Here is a 17,691-nt window from a genome sequence, read left to right on the forward strand (position 1 = left end):
ACTTCTTGGTGATTATGAACACTGTTCCTACAAACATGAGTGTGAAAACATTTTTAAAAATACTGATATTGTTCCCTTACATGCCTTGTAGTGGGATTTCTGGGTTATAGGCTAGGTCTATTGTTTTATTTTTTTGAGGTGTTTTAATACCATTTTCTTTACTAGCTTACACTCCCATAGCATGCAAGGGTTCCTCTTCTCTGTGTCTTCCCCAGCACCTGTTAACTTTTCTCATTTTAGCAGCAGAATTTTTTTTGAAAACATGTTTTATTTACTTAGATTTATTTATTTTTAGTTTATGTGTATTGTGTTTTGTCTGTATTCATGCTTGTGCACCATATGTGTGCCTGGCACCTGCAGAGACCAGAAGAGGGACTGGATTTTCTGAAACTGAGGTTATGGATTGGGTGCTGGCAGTCAAACCCGGCCCTTCTGAAGCTCTTAGGCACCAAGTCATCTCTCCAGCCTCAAATTCTTAGTTGTCTATGATGAAGTTCATGAAGGATATCCAAAATCTTCCCAATACATACCCTCACCCCTCCCTTCATGTTGACCACAGTCCGAATCAACTGGACACATGGAATTCTAATTTCACAAAACTTTTCTTGCTATGTATGTTAATTAATTAGTAATGCATTGCTCACATTCATGATGAAACTTTAATTTTGAAAGCCTATGAGTATTTGCATAGTATCAGTTTATTCTGTCAGTAAATCAAGACTGACTTTGATGCAATAAACTCATTATTCCCAGCTTCTTTCCCAGATGTAGCTATATTTCTTTTGTATTTTAATAAATAAAGCTTGCCTGAAGGTCGGTGCAAAGTAGCCACACTAGTCAAGCTATACAGACCAGTCAGTGATTCCACACACTCTTATTCCTAGCAGTTAGTTAAACAGTGGTGGCACACACCTTTAATCCCAGCACTACAGAGGAATATAAGGTGGGATGAGACAGGAACTCATTTCTCTCTTTCAGTCTGAAGATTTCATAGAGATCAGAGCTCTCTAGCAGCTTGGCTGCTTTGCTTTTCTGATCTTCTGGTTGAACCCCAGTATCTGTCTCTGGGTTTTTATTATTCGGGCTACACGGAGACACTTATGTGGGCAGTTTACACACCAGGAAAGGCGGTAGTTGTGTTGTGTCCAGATTCTGACCCCCAGAGAGAGACCACCAGAGAGGCCCAGACTGTAATAAGCAAGGTTTAATCAGCATAATACAAACATGTTTGGAACCCATCTCTGACCCTGCTGCAGTGAGGTAGAGAGAGGAGTTGTATCTCCTCTGTGGGGTAAGCTTTTAAAGGCATAACTACAAAAAGGCTTTTTGAAGCTGCTTTGGCATGGGTGCAACGACTTTTGCTCCCTCCCATTCTGCTACGTCAGTTTTCTCCTTGTTCTTAGAGCAAGGCCATTGTTCCTGAGTTAGACCATCTTTATCAGCCTGTACCAGGTGACTGGCTGGGCTGAGCTAAGTGACCTTGTGCTCAGAATCTCCCTGGTGGGAGACGGGAAGGCCACTATCTTCCTGGGAAAACATTCTGCTAGGAAATTTCTTCTCGCCCCTTTGAGAATAAGGGGTGAAGGTCCTACAGTTGTTTTCTTTAAAAAACCCAGTACAGTGGAAACTTCCTGGAATCTGTGAGGGTGATCCCAGTAAGGACTCCTGGTAAGGAAGGATACCAATCCAAACTGGCCATCTTTTGTAGCCCGGCAAGGCTTTCAGTGCTGGGATTGGGTTGCATTCAGTTGAGTTGTTGGCCAATTGAGTCCTGTGAAGATTCCTAAACAACCCAGGATGATGTTAAAAGAGAAGGTCACTCTCCAAAGACTGACAGTGGGGGCCTATTGCAGAGGACAACATCCATACAGTGCATTGAATGTAGAGAGGTTGAGCTGGTGCCTGCCTGGAGCCTTCACCCCTACATTCTAGTCTCTGGCTCAGGAAGGCCCTCTGCAGGCTACAGAATGAGAAACCTGGACACCAGCCCAGCCACAAAAATTCTATACCTACAATCTGTCCTCTCTGTAAGATGTGCTGGGCCAATGGTGGCACAGAACTTGTAGAAGCGGCCAACCAATGTCTGGTTTAACTCGAGGCCCATGCCACCAGAGGGAGCCCATACTCAACACTGCCTGGATGGCCAGGAACTGGAGACTGGGAAGCCCCAGAGACCTTGGATAACTGCCTTGTCCAGTCGTCATCAGAGAGGCTTCATCTGGCACCAGATGGGAGCATACGCAGAAACCCACAGCCAGACACTATGCAGAGAAAGAGTCTGAAAGGGAGGTCTGCTTGGATCCCTCCCTTTGGAGCTGCAGAGAAAAGATTATAGGAGTCAGAGGGGATGGAGGTCACCAGAAGAATGTGGCCCACTGAATCAGCTAAGCATGGCTCATACAGGATCACAGAGACAGAAAAGCACAGGGCCTGCAAGGACCTGCACCAGCCCCTTTGTGTGTATGTTACAGTTGTTAGCTTGATGCTTTTGTGGGACTCCTCAGAAGGGGAGCTGGTGTGTCTCTGACTTTTTTTGCCTGCTCTTGGGACTTTTTTTCTCCTACTGGATTACCTCGTCTAGTCTCAGTGTGAGGGCTTTTGCTTGTCTTATTGTATCTTGTTTTGTTGTGTTTGTTGTCTCTTAGAAGCCTTTTCTGAAGGGAAACAGAGAGCAGAGTGAATCTGGGGGAAAGGGGAGGTGGGAGAGGGCTAGGCTGAGTGGAGGGATGGGCCAGTAGCCAGGCAGGAAGTATAGCAGGACAACCAGACAGAAAGTATAGGTGGGTCAATGAAAACAGGAGAATTCTGGGAAGAGGGAAGCTTTCTCTGCGGTCCTGCCCACACGCAGGAGAATGAAGATGTGACCAGCCCCGCTGAAAAAGGTACCGAACCATGTGATAACATAGATAAGAATAATGGGTTAATATAAGTTATAAGAGTGAGCTAATTGGCCAATCAGTTTATGATTAGTGTAGACCTCTGTGTGATTTCTTTGGGACTTAAGGACTGCAGGATTCAGGCAGGCCAAGGACTGGGTGAGACAGAAACCACAGTCAACATTGTATGAAAGAAGAATCTGTTAAAAAGCAAAAAGTCACAATGGAAATAGCATTTTTGCTGTCTGAATCCTGCTGCCATGGTCTAGATGTGGAAGTGGAATTGGAGATAGAAGGACTTCTGGCTCCCTGAATCTCAGAGCATCAGAGCCTTTCGGGAGACAACCGTGGACGTCAGCACATCATTCAGAGCGTCAGAACCTTTCCAGAGACATCCGTCACAGCAGCCTCTCTCCTCTCCACTTGGTCTGACCTGAGGGAGCAGAGGAAGCTCTGTGCTGTTCACAGACAGGCTCAGTTCCTTACTCGAGTACCTAGTAAGTTTAGGGCATCTCTCTTCCTGGCAATCCTGTCTTTTTAAGTTCACTTTGTCAAGAATATGACAGCCAGTCTGGAAGAGTCCTTTTAGGAGTGAATGCTATCTGTGGGCTAGCACAGTGTTCACAGGGTTTGCTGATTGACTCTTTAAAAATTTTAAAGGAAAAATAAAGTAGGGAGAGTAAAAAAGTTCAATAACAGAGAAATAAACATTCATTATTACATATTTTATTCAAAGACTATGCTAATAAAGACTTAATGACAACAAGAACAATTCTTAAATTATAGTCATAAAAATGTGTATTTTTATCAGGACCATATGAACATATTCTCACTTAGGAGCAAAGGCTGGGTGATAGTAGACAAAGATAAAAAATGCTTTACGTCTTAGTTGAAAAAAAGTGATCATAGTTTGGCAATGGTCCATTTTCAAAGGTTCTGCAATAGTACAAGTTTTTATTTATTTATATTATTTTTAAAATGTGTGTAATGTGCACATATGTGATGCATGCATGTGTATGCACATGTGGCAGCCATGGATTGCCTTCCTCTAAGGGCTCTTCACCTTATTTGCTTGGACAAAGTCAGCCACTGAATCTATAGCTCTCAGAGTGGCTAGACAAGCAGACCAGCAAGACTCCAGATCCTCCTGTCTCTGCCTCCCAGGGATGAGATTACAGGTACACACTGACATTTTATGTGGGTGCTGGGGATCCGAACTTAGGTCCTCATGTTTGCATAGCAAGCACTTTCCCAGTATAAAAATCAGCAACACACCACGGTAATTAGTGCTGTGTCGTGGTTTGCGAGTCAGGAAGTGTCATTAACTGGCAGTTCAGACCCGGGGAGTCCATTGCTTTCTGATCTCTTCTTCTCCACCTACAGTGTGAGGATGCTAAGCAAGTCATTTTTAAGTTGACGGGTATATTTAAGCTCTGTCCCCTGTTGTGGATTTTCATCTTAACTCAATATTTTAAGGTGCTTAAGGAGAGTAAATGTTTACCAAGTTTCAGGGCCTTTGTCCAGCAATGAAACTCTCAGGCCTTCATCTAAAACTCAGGGGACAAAACGGGTTAAGTAAAATAAAAAATAATAAATCTATCTTGACTTAAACCCAGTTGTTGTATCGTTAGTACGAAAGCTTTGATTTGCTTACTTTTTGGGACAGTTTATTCTTTCAGCTTCTGCTGATTATGTCATTAATCACACAGCCAAATCTTTTCCAAAGATGGAGGGACCGGGGTTGTCCAAGGGTAATCAGATATAATGAGTGGATAACAGGAGTCTGACTGCTGTCTTCTAATTGTTAAGACAATTCATATTCTTATTCTGTGTGCTGAGAAGTCAGGAGGTTAGATTCCCGGCAACATAGTCACTGAGGAAACCTCCCCTTCCGTGGACTTTTGGGATGTTTCTGCAACACAGTTTGTTTGTTATCCCAAACTTAGTTTCTTTAGTAAGGCTACACTTTTTTATCCCTTTCCTCTGGGGACAAGAGGCCAGTCCTCCAGGGTACCAAGGTCTAGCAGAGGATTTGTGGTCCATGTGTTTACATCACTGCCTTCACTGGGCATCATGGTCTCCTTGTGAAGCCCTCATGCTGTGGCTGTGGTATAAGGGAATCTAAGCCTTAGTGTGCATATTTAGTGTCTGAAATCTGATGACAGATACATATTCAAACCCTTCTGAGTTTCCAGGTTTTAAGGAGCCATGAAAACCAGGTGCGGTAGCAGCTATCTGTATGTACATGTGATTCAGGGGTAAGAAAGAAGATCAGAAGTTCAAGGCACGCCTCGGATAAAGGACAAGTCAGGGGTTAGCCTGGGCTACATGAGACATTGTCTCAAACGGAGAAAGAATCTTTCCAGTATTATTGTTTGGTACATTCATGGTCTTTCCCAAATGATTCTCCTAAGTCCTACTTTCCACAAACTCTTTCAGCTACAGGGGCCTCTCTAGGAGACAGCATCGGCCTAACAGGCTACAGTTGACTAGAAAGTCTAGTCTGTTATGAAAAAGGAAACAACGCAGGGACTTTATTTAGAGGCTCAAGGAGCCGGCTACTCTTCTCAGAACTTGAAATAACATTATCTCCTTTCATCCTTTAAAAATCATATGTGGGGCCAGGAATGGTGGCACACACCTTTAATCCTGGCACTCAGGAGGCAGAGAGAGCACTCTGTGAGTTTAAGGTTAGCCTGGTCTACATAGCAAGTTCCAGACAAGCTGCAGCTCTAGAGTAAGGCCCTGTCTCAAAAAAGAAAAAACACACATTGTTGATGATACTACTTTTCTTGACTCAAGAAGAAATGGTGTTTAGAAAGGCAAGCTGGTCAAAAGACACAGGCGCTAAATGAGAGCTGAGAGCTGGACACATTAAATAAAGCCACGTTCTTCTTATTTTATATTTAAGTTCTTTGGGAAATGTTTTGCGGTCACCTTGTATTCTAGAGGTGGGGCTCAGGGGCGGGGACACAACAGTGTTATTAATAGCCAATTCTTCATAGAGTTGCTGTGAAGAGGTCAGGTTCAACATCCAATCTGGATTTGGGGACCAAGTGAAGCCGTTGACCAGTGCTGTTAGAAACTGGCTCTGCTAGGCGCTGTGGCTCTGATGTCAACAGATGGCTCATATTTCTGCTCCACCAGCTGCTGGTGAGACAGGAAGGGAAGATGGGATTGCCAGCTTCCTGAGAAGTGGCCTCTCTATAAACCCACGTAGGTTCCTCTACCTTTTATGTAGATTCCAGGGTTTGGACTCAGGTTACCAGACTTGCTGGGAGGTGCCTTTACCCACTGAGCCATCTTGCTGGCCATAAACAACTGAGATTTGACCATAAAATTATCTCCAGCTTCCCATCTCCAGCATGTGCCACTGCACCAGCAGGCTCCAGCGGAGCCGTGAATCGCGGAAAGAGCTGCAAGGCAGCTGCCCTAAGAAGACTCTCTCAGGGAAAGCAAGACAACAGAGGAGATTAAACACAAGGGCACCAAGGCAGACTGAAGCCCCCAACCCTACAGCTACTGTGAACGGTAAGCGCACTATAACTCACCAGATAAACACAAAGGCCTAGTGGCGCAGATTCCACGTCTCAAGCACAGTATGCCCATCTTTCAATAAAAATTACAAGGCACACTAAAGACAGGAGGGGAGCAATTTAAAGAGACAAAGCAGAAGATCTAGATTGGGATATGATGCACAATTTTCATGAACAGATCTGGTGCTTTTAATAACTCCGTTTTAGGTGTTAAGGTTTGAAATGGGAAAGATAAACAGCACTCAAGTGGGGTGGGGGGTGGGGACAGCGTGAGCGTGTAAACTGCTAAGATATCCAAAGGAAACATTAGGATTTTAAAAACACTGTGGCAGAGCAAAGGGAAGTTTTTGATGGCGTCCTTGATAAACAGAGCATGGCTAAGGGACAGACAGAAGAAAACGATGAAGGAAGAACCCAGGTCAGAAGATGCAGAACAGCGGGGACAGCTCCAGAAGGCACAATGTGAGTTACGTGCTAGCAGAAATGGAAAGAGCTGGAACAAGTGAGATGTTTGGTGAAAGGGGGAAATGTCTGATAAAAGGAATGACAGATACCAAGGAACAGATGTGCGAAATGACCAAAGACAACAGTTTAAAGGGTAAGAGGAAGCAGTTGGGATTTCACGAATACCCATTACTACCTGTTGCCAAGGTCATCAGAATTGGTGCCGAGACAGTTTTGTGAAGCCCTAAAAATGTTTGTGTAAAGGAAAGGAAGGAAGCAGGGAGGATGGATTTGTTTGTTTGTTTGTTTGTTTTCTTCGAGACAGGGTTTCTCAGTGTAGCCCTGGCTGTCCTGGAACTCACTCTGTAGAGCAGGTTGGCTTTGAATTCACAGAGATGCACCCGACTCTGCCTCCTGCATGCTGGGATTAAAGGTGTGCACCACCACTGCCCCAGCTGGAAGGAGGGAATTTTTGCAGTTCTTGCTGATAATAATAATGAATTCACAGAAGACTGAATTCCATGTGTGACCTTATATGTGAGTCATCAGACCTTCTGTGAAGACATGCGAAATATTGAATTCACAGAAGACTGGCAGAACCATGACCTTATACGTGGGTCACCAGACCTTCTGTGAAGACATTGCCCAGCACTTATCCGCTTAAACTGGACTGCTGCCACTCTTGCTATCGATCCCTGTAGCCAAGGTGTTGTTTTGAAACATCGCATGTGATATTTCCGATTTCACCTTCAAAAACTTCCTCTTGCCTCAGCCTCCTCAGTGTTGCCCACGGTTTGCTATGTGTTTGCACACATGTTACCATTGCTCTGCTATCCCCAAATAAATATTACCCTTTTGGGATCCTCTTCCTGTCACTTAGGTTGACATCATGGATCAGTGTACTGTTAATTGCAAGTGGATTTCGTCTGCTTCATGAAGCGTGGCGGCGGTCCAAGCACAAGGAAGACAGAGGCGGGAGAATCGGGGAGTTAAGGTTATCCTAGGCTGCGCAGGAAGTTTGAAGTCAGTCTGGCCTAAGTGAGACCGTGAGAGTCTGTCTCAGAAAAATGTGGGTTATATTTAGTTATAATTATTACATCTATTATATATATATAGTTATTACATATATCAGAATATATATATGTATATATATACATATACATATATATATATATACTACATACACACATAGACTAGGGAAACTCCTAGAAGAATTATGAACATAGTTGAAAAATTATAAATGTAGTTGTTATGTAAGAGGGAGGAGAAAATAGTCATGTAAGTGCTCAATTAAAATCTGAGACTGGAGGACAGTGAGAAAGAGAGAACGAAAGAAATGACAAAGCCAGAGAACTAGAGAACAGCTCAAACAGGTTGCACGCAACAAAGAATCTCGGCATTGCCATTCAATGGTCATCTTCAGCAGTATCAAAGAAAAGGCCATCGATGTGGGGAATGGCATGGATGCGCCGCACAGCAACCTGGGTAGCAGGAGTCGCCCCTGTCAAAAGGAATACTCTGCTTTTCCATTCACATAAAATCCCATCAGTGCAGCCATTTACAGTAATAGGAAGCAGACGAGCAGCTTCTTGGGTTTGGAGATAGGCGGTAAGAGCAGGAGGGAGACCAGGATCACTATGGAACATCAAGAAGTTGTTAAGATCATCATCTTGTAGAGGACCCAGGTTCAGTGCCCAGCACTCACATCAAGCTGCTCACAGCCACCTGTAACTCCAGCTCCAGGGGATCTGGCGCCCCCTTCTGGCCTCTGTGAGCAGCTGCATATATGTGGTACACAAACAGACATGCAGACGCGTACACATACACATATGTAAAAATCGTAGGAAAATATTAGAGAGTGGGGTGGGAAAAAAGGAGTGGCCATGTTTCTTGTGGTGCTCTAGGTACCTATAGCTGCATGGGATAAAGCACAATCCTGCCTCCATGGTTTAAACGTCTTAATATACTCAAAGAAAGCCTTCTAGACAACAAAGCAATATGCCAGTTTAAATGATGTTGTTGAGCAAAAATTTAGAAACCACTACTTTATTACTTCATTTTGCAAAGACATTGCATCCAACCCCCAAAATATGAGCTTCGGCATGACTTGAACCTGACCAGAAGATGACTTGGGACTGATTTTTCTCTTACACTTCACCCTAACGATTCACAGCGATTCCTAGGGCTTAGACGAGAACACTAGATTTAGGTAAGACTTCTGAAATACAAGGAAAAGGTGGCCTGTAGGTGATCTCCACGACGTTAAAGCTAGAGAAGTGGAGAAGATGAAAAGCTGTCTAAGTGTGTTCCAGCATATGCAACCGAGAGTCCACGGCATCCGTGTAGCCACATTCTACCAAGGGTAGCTATGAATGGGCCCAAAGGCAAGAGATTGAACTTACTGAAAACGCGAGTGCTTTTGAGAATTCAATTGTGAACTTCATGAGTATGGATGCTGTAGAAGGTAGTGCCATTTTGCAATGTCTCCATGTCAGCTAGGTGATCCATTGCAAGGTACCACTTTCCCAGTGAGTCTGCTAGTACCTTGTCACTAGTTGGAAGTATTCCCAGTTGAACCCTGGTCTATAAAGTGGATCTTCTGCCCCCAGACTTGTAAAGTCAACATAAAACAAACAGGAAATTAAACTGAAATCTCCTACTATACTTATAAACCCAGCTTTTATAATTGTTTTGGCATAGACATGGTGAAATTTTATTAGCTATGAATTTATTATGGGCCTATAACAACCATGGCATCATCTGAAAGAAGACCACGCTCTGCTCAAACTGGCATTTTGGGGGCCATTAGTGGATGCATTAGTTACTTTTTCTCATTTTTGTTACTGAATACCTGACCAAAACAACAGAACGGAGGAATGAACAGAGGAAGCAAGGAAAGAAGGGAGAGAAGGGGGAGGGATGCTGGAGGAAGGTCATTGGCTAATAAAGAAACTGCCTTGGCCCATTTGATTGGCCAGCCTTTAGGTGGGTGGAGTAAACAGAACGGAATGCTGGGAGAAAGAAGCTGAGTCAGAGAGTCGCCATGATTCTCCCACTCCAGACAGACGCAGGTTAAGATCCTCCCTGGTAAGCCAGCTCATGGGGCTACACAGAATATTAGAAATGGGTTAGATCAATATGTAAGAGCTAGCCAATAAGAGGCTGGAGCTAATGGGCCAGGCAGTGACTAAAAGAATACAGTTTCCGTGTAATTATTTCGGGGCATAAGCTAGCCATGTGGGCGGCCGGGTGCCAGGGACGCAGCCCCGCCGCTCTTATTACAACAGAGGGAGGGAGGGACTCCTCGCTACATGGTGCGGTACATCATGGAGGGGAACCACAGAGGCAGGAGGTTGGAGCAGCATCTCACATTATTCCCTCACTGATTTAAAGCCGATTTACACCATCACTTATAGTTACTTTTTATTTTTTTACTACAATCTGAAATTAATAAACAACTTCAAGAACATCTGGTTCTGAGCCAGTTGTGGAGACAGATTCCCATAATCCCAGCATTCAGAAGGCGGAGAGGGGAGAATCAGGAGTTCCAAGTCATTTTTGACTACATAACTCGTTCGAGATATCCAGACCGGACTATAGGAGACACTATATAAAAAAAAAAAAAGAAAACAGAATTTTGGATTACCTGTGATGGTCTAACAAGGTGAGACACGAACAAACCCTGGAGCAGTCCACTAGAGGGCAGTAAGTACAAACCAAATTTAACTTTGCCCCCAGAAACGATTGATGGTATGCCAAAAATATAAATTACAAACATGAATTGTTAAATGTAATTCAAATTAATTTAAAGATGTGAAATAAATGTATGCAAAATGTTTCTTTTTGGAATTGGTGGTGTGGGAGTTCACTAGATTAAAACACAAAAGAATTAGTTCTGGTTTTAGCTCTTACGGTAATGTGACTTGAAGCAATCTAACACTTGCCCTCCTGACCCACTCTTAAGACATTGCATAGCTGCACAAAATGACAATGATGTTTTATTCAAACTGTAATTTCATAGTTCAGTTTTTTTTTTATTATATTTCAGTCTTTTAGAAATCCTTCCGAATACAGTCTTGGACTTTAGGTCACCCATAAATTTAATTGATGGAGATTCTAATTGAGAAGTACCCACCAGGATATCTTGGAGAGTTTAGAACCCTCAAATATTTTAATTCACCTTTTGGGGAAAATTGCCTAATAAAGTGACATGTTTAATATCTAGTAAGGACAGAGACTGCAGAGCTAACTGGAAAAAGGACTGGCTATACCTCAACTACTGGTGCAAAGAAAACAGAAACCCATAACAACATCCTCACCACAGTCAGCTGTATTTAGTTTGAGATGCGTCAGAAACGGAAACGCTATTCTAAATTGCGTTCTTCACAAGCACCCATGGTTAAAACTGCCAAGTCCAGTGGCAACCGGAACCTTTTCTAGGTTCAGTTTGATCATGTTGCCACAACATATGCTGCGTTGTATATTTTAATGCCTTCTACCCTTGCTTAGAATGTATTTTCCATTTACATGCACATGAAAAGGAGTAAACCAGCTTGATAGTGAGTAGAAGTGATGAAGAAAGTCATCCTCAAGACACAGGAAAGCTTATCAGGAGCCAGAACACACTGTCCTTTATGCTCTCCAGACCGCTGGTCCGGGCAGGTTAGCTCGACCTGAGTTAGTGGCTGGGGTTCTGGACCCTGTGGATCCGAGGTGGGTTAGCTTTCTCCTCCGTCTCAGATGACATCATTCATTCATTCATTCATACATCACTATTTCCAGTCTGCTTTCCCTGATGAAAGTGAGGAATATGATTTCAAACTCGGGGCCATTTTCAGACAAGTAACAAAATCCCATTACTTTCGAGGGTGAGCATGTATTTATTTTTAGGCTGGGTCTCATGTAGCTTACACTGGCTTTTAACTCCCTGTGTAGCTGACATGGTCTTGAACTTCCGGTCCATCGGCTTCCACCTCCCAGTATGGAGATTACAGGTATGAGGTAATAGGACCTAACGTTTGTGTAGTCCCGCAGATAGAACCAGGGCTTTGTACGTGCCAGGCAAGCACTGGACCAACACACCCCAATTTCCAGACAATCATTTTAATGAATGAAATACTGATGCCCTACATTCAGACCCAGACTTCTCTTTATTCTGTTCTCATCTGCTATATGCTTCCTATCTAAGGCTGCTCTCCAAATGGAACAACTTAAAACTTGTAAATCTATTATTACTGTTACTTAAATATTAAAATGATTTTCACTTCTTTATTGGATTCCCAGCAGGATGGAGCTTTAGGATATGAGCAGAGTCCCTGCTTGAAGTCATTTTTTCCTGGCCTTTTATTAAAAATTATTTAATTACGCTATTTATGTGTGTTGGGGTGAGGTCAGGCCAGAGGAAAGCCTGCGGGGCTTTTCCCTTTCCATCATGCAGGTCTCAGAATCCTCACTAGATTCAAGTCCAGGTGATGAAGCACAGCCGCCAGCACCTTTCACCCACTCGGCAATCTTTCTACACCCTGGGCCTTTCCTATGCAACATCTTAATGCTTCATAAGTAACCGACGCTCTAAATCTCAAATGATGCCACGAAATGAACGAACTTTTAAAACGAGGCTGGTCTAATACTGCCTGACATTAACGATCTTCCAGTCCGAGTGTGTGATACCCATGAAATAGAATTGCCGTCTACAGTGGGATAGCGCTGCCTAACACTATCACATTGCTCAACAGAAATTCCAAGGAGTCTGCCCACACAAAAAGAAGTAACACCTGTTACTGTGATAACCCAGGGTCGTTTCTGCCGGGACTGGCTTTAAAGAAAGCTCTGATTAGAAAAATGAAAACATGTTTATTTTGTACAAATGGCTGTTAATGTCCAAGAGCCAAGAGGCTGTGAGTGTGGCAAGATAAGGCAATTCTCAGGGTCCAAGAGTTGGAAGTGTTTCAAACCCAAGTGACCTTGAGGGTTCGATACCTAAGAGATTGTGAGTGTTCCAGGACCAAGAGCTATGACTGTCTGCAAGTGTCCCAGGTCCAAGAGTATGGTGCATCTTAAGACCAAAAGACCCTCATTGTCCTTGCTCCCACGGAATCCGGGCTCAGAGCAGCAGTAGCGAGCCCAGCAGCAGCTCGCCCTGGCCCAGCGGTCGTCCACGCTCCAGCCCGCGGCCCTTGCTCTCAGCCTTGATGCGCACGGCCAGGCGGCACAGCTGCTCCTCCGAGAGCCCATCGAAGCAGCAGTCCTGGTCCAGGGCGGCCTTGCGGCTGCGCCGGAGAACACTGGCGCGCTGCTGGCCCGACGACCGCAGCACCAGGCTGAGGCGGCAGCCCAGGGCGCGGGGTTCGAGCGCGGCGGCCGGGCCCTCTGCGCGCAACAGGCGGAGGCGGAGACACGCGCTGCGCGGACAGTACTCGGCGGCCAGGCGCAGCGTGCATTCCCCGCGACCCAGAGCCACGCTGGCCTCGGCTTGCAGGCGCTCGGGGCGTGGGCTTGCAGGGACCGGGGGCGCGCAGGAGGCAGCGCGTTCGAGCTTGTCACCGGAGGACGGGGAGCGCGAGCCGGTCCGACCTCGAGGGGCCCGCAGCGCGAGCCTCAGCAGTCTATCTGGGGCGCGCAGGAGGCGGTGTCTGCGGGGAGCAGGAGAGGGCGCCAGGACCCGGGCGGCATCTGGCTTATGCGGCGCGGGGTGCGGGGTGTCCGGGACTTGGCGCGGATTTGCGTAGGTGTGCGCTCGGTGGCGAAGTCCGGGCCTGGGGACCGGGGCGTCTGGGTGGCCGAGGAATAGCGACTCCTTTCGGCGCGTGTGCGGGCTCTCGAGCAGCGCGCAGAAGCCGTAGGCGGTGCGTGCGCGGGGCAGATGTGACAGCGAGAGGGCAGCCTGTGAGCGCGGGTCCCAGTCGGTGCTACCAGCGTGGTCGTCCGTCTCCGCGTCTGCAGCCCAGGCATCGCGCAGCGCAGCCCAAGCTGTGTTCGGCTCCAGTCTCGGTGGGATGCAGAACTCTGGGATGCGGTCAGGAGTGAGCACGTTCACGCATGCAGTGGACGAGCGCGCTTTGTTGCGGCGGGTTAGCCCGGGGAGAAACCCGTCTCGGTTCCTCAGGAACCGTTCCAGACACCACATCTGGCCACTTGTCCTGGAACTGGGTGATCCTCTGAGCCTGCCTGCTACATACAAATGCACACCTGTCAGAGGCAGCCTGAAAGAAAGTGGGAATTTCAGTCCCCTTTATTCCACTTCGTCCTGTCCAGATCCTTACATGGCAAAATCCATCACCCCATTGCAAATTGTTTTCAGAGACTGAGAAACAATTGTTTATCACCCGCCCTGTCTGCAGTCGGCTGTCATGTAACTTGCAGCCGGCTGTAGTCTTCTCCATCCTCATTTACTGGTCCTGCTACCTTTGTCTTTTAACTTGAACCTCTGACCTCAGTGCCAAAAGGTGCTTTGCTATGTGCATTTGTGCATCTGTTCCCTGAAACCTCTGAAGTCTAATATCAGTCCAGTCAGCGAGAAAACACACACTCACTCACTCACTCACTCACTCACTCACTCACTCGCTCACTCACCAGAAACAATGACTCCTTTCAACAAACTCAGGCCATCCAGGTCTCACAGCCTGAACCGAATTGGGTTCCCATTCATATACCTGATTTTCGTAGTCAGATGATTTTCCAACCGGAGAGACGTTGAAAAATTCAAAGCGCCCGCGGCAGGTTGATCGCTGCTGTTCCAGGAGAGCTGCTCAGGGCTTTTATACCAGCTGTCGCAGTGCTGCCTGGTAACCTGACGCCTGGTCCTCCCAGGTTCCTCTGCCACGTGGATGAACTTGCTGATCTGATCCCACAGAAGACTGTTCTGTGATTGGAGCCTTTCTCTTCCAAAACTCTGAACAAATTTGTTTCCTCAAGTGCAAAATAGGATTAAGTCTGGATCACTTCGCAGTTCTTGTGAGGACGGAGAAACAAAATGAACAGAAGCGCTCACTCCGCAAGCCCCGTTTCAAAGAAGCCAGAAGTCGGGTTTGTCTCGCCCCATGATCTTTCTCATAGCCAACTTTCTTGCTGCCTAGCGTTGAAAGTTCTTCACTTTATGCATTCAGTTCTGATTTTAGAGGTCCTTTCTCTGTGGATTTTTTAATCAGTCTGGGTTGTGGGGTTGAGGAGGGAAGCTTTAGGGATTCCGGAAACGTTCCATGTTTGTTTTGGGTGGGGTTAAAGGGGTGTATTCCTGTGTGAAGGAATCATCTAGTGTACACTTAAGATTAAAGATATATCTATATCAATTAAAAACCACAACCTTCGTAAGAAGGGTGCTAATTTTTAATTAAGGAAATATACTTAATACATCTAGCCATTGGCATTATCCTTTGGAGACACACACCAACCATATCTGACCTTTGGAGACTGTACCCCTCTGAGGCCCCCATCCCTTTCTCTTGAAAATTGGTGTTTATCCTTCAAGAGAGGTGTTTGCAGCTTGAGCTGAAAGAGGTCCTGAGACATTTCAGTGAGAGGTTGGACACAGGATGATTCTAAGATGCTCCCTTGCGAATGAATGGCCCCCTCCAAGCAGTGTTGAATGAATTAAGTCAAATTCAGGCAGAGGGAGTTTCAGTTTGGGACATGTCGTGTGTGTTTTGTATCCAGGACACACAGACAAGGTGCTAGAAGACTTTGTCTCTAGAGTTGTCACAGAGACCTTAGGAATCAGATTATCCATATTTTATAAGCAACAACAACAACGACGACAACAAAAGAAACAGCCCTTCAGAGGTTAAATAATTTACCCATAGTCATCAAGGAAAGGAAATGAAAGGAATGTCCACTAATGGGTAGTAAATGAGTTACTGGGGTTAAGGTATATTATTATGCAGTGTGTATGTAACATAGCAAATGCTAAAGACACAGAAGCGATGAATATCAGTATTGTTATTAACATTGAGAAGTGGGAACACTGACAATAGTTAAGAAGATTATGTTTGAAATCATCACAAATTTTGATTCCATAATAGTAGCTTCCTATGAGCAAGTTACCAAATGTTTCTGAGCCTTGGTATGCAAGGTAAAGACCAAGATAATACACACCATTGGTTTGCCCTCGGATAAAATAGATACTCCAAAGGAACAGTTCTACATAGGCCCAGATGCACATAATGTCAGTTGTTATGTTCATAGTTATTCAGGTAAATGCTCCTTAGTTCATTCACGTGTGTAAAGCAGAATTTAGCAAAGGCTTCCTGGGTTTTAACCTCCATGGGAGATACATGAATCCAGGCTGTACCAGATCCTATCAGCTTATGTACAACTCTTAGACGAGAAAGGGAATGGTAACGTTGAAACATTTAAATTCCATCTAAGTAGGGCAGTAGCAAAAAGGAAAAAAATGTAAAAATATTTTGTTTTTAATATGTATATATGCACATGAATGCATGCACACATGCTCATGCGCCTGCATGTGGATGCCCGAACAGGCCAGAAGAGGGTAACGAATCCCCTGGAGCTGAAATTATAGGCAGATGTGAGCTGCCCTGCTTGGATGCTGGGAACCAAACTTGGGTCCTTTACAAGAACATCTAGTGCTTTTAGCCACAGAAGCATCTTTCTAGCTTCAAGGGACTTTGGATTTTATTTTATATTTAGTCTGATAGGGAGATCTGGAGCAGGTTCCTGCATTTACCATGTCTGTGACTAGCTTCTTCTTCATTTTATAACCTCTATTCCTGGCTGAAATTCTTGGACCAGGGTTCAGTCTCTGAGAGAGTAGTTGCATAACCAAAGGACATGTACCTATGTTCAAACTCAATTTTTTTTCCATAGAGAATGTGCTGCCAATTTCATGATATCCCAGCCATCGGTTAAAATGACAAGTACTACAAGAGCCCAGTCTGAGAAATTGTTGAACCCAGCCTGTAAGATGGAAGCTGCCATTTCTATCGCAGAGACTGCTGCCAGGGTAAGATGTTCCCGTGAGTCCTCTGGGCAGACAGCATGTGCTGGCAGACAATTAGCTGCTGTCACTGTTCCTGTGCATGTCTGCTTAACCAGGCCTTAGCGGATTCACACTGAAATTCTTGAAAAACATCTCTCTGCTCAGCCAAGCAAGGCAGGCTTGTTTTATTTTTATCAACAGCTCACCTTCTTTGGGAACACCTTGACAGCATTTCCTGTATAATGTTTCTAGAAAACAACAGAGGCATGCTCTCACAGGCCAACCCTCTGGGACCACAGTAAGTCTCATGCTTTACTTAACACGGAAGCATGCACCGTCCAGTACTTGGGAGGCTGGGGTAATACGGTCCCGCCAGGTGCCCAGAACATACAAATCTGCGCAGAAGAAGGCTACGCTCCTTCTGAGCTCATACCTGTAGCCATGGGGATATTAGAGTTGGAGCTGGGGAAAGAACATCAATAGATTGCACAACATTGTGGCGGGAGGCACACTCGGAGTAAATGGAAACCGAATCCATTTAAAAATAGATTTATTAAGGATGGATTGGGAGAGGTTGGATAACGGGTTAAAGTTAGAGAAGCGATGTGTTCTAGTGGTCTGAGGCACAGTAGGATGAAGATATTTAGCAAGATTGTGTTATGAAAACACCTAGAAAAGACTTTAATGTGTTAATGATTCAGGCAAATACAGGTTTAAAGTGATGGCTATGTTAGTTATCCTCAACAGAGCGTTCCTTGATCTATAGACGAACCCCAAATCACATGGAGTCCTATTTAGTAAAAGGAACATTTTTTTCCTGTGTCAATAAAAAGAAAGTAATAATTAATAATAATAAAAAGGTTTGCAAAAATAGTGCACAGGAGGTTGGGTGTCTAGAAAG

The 17,691-nt window shown here is 45.0% G+C and overlaps 1 protein-coding gene across 1 annotated transcript; it reads right to left on the reverse strand.

Moving 5' to 3' along the window:
- Positions 1 to 12,959: 12,959 nt before the first annotated feature.
- Positions 12,960 to 13,982, reverse strand: LOC130873983 (C2 calcium-dependent domain-containing protein 4A-like). Its single transcript, XM_057769062.1, has one exon. The coding sequence runs from the start codon at positions 13,980 to 13,982 to the stop codon at positions 12,960 to 12,962; it is 1,023 nt and encodes a 340-aa protein (XP_057625045.1).
- Between the last annotated feature and the right edge of the window lie 3,709 nt (positions 13,983 to 17,691).

The sequence above is a fragment of the Chionomys nivalis genome, chromosome 4 (assembly GCF_950005125.1).
Source record: "Chionomys nivalis chromosome 4, mChiNiv1.1, whole genome shotgun sequence".
NCBI lineage: Eukaryota > Metazoa > Chordata > Mammalia > Rodentia > Cricetidae > Chionomys > Chionomys nivalis.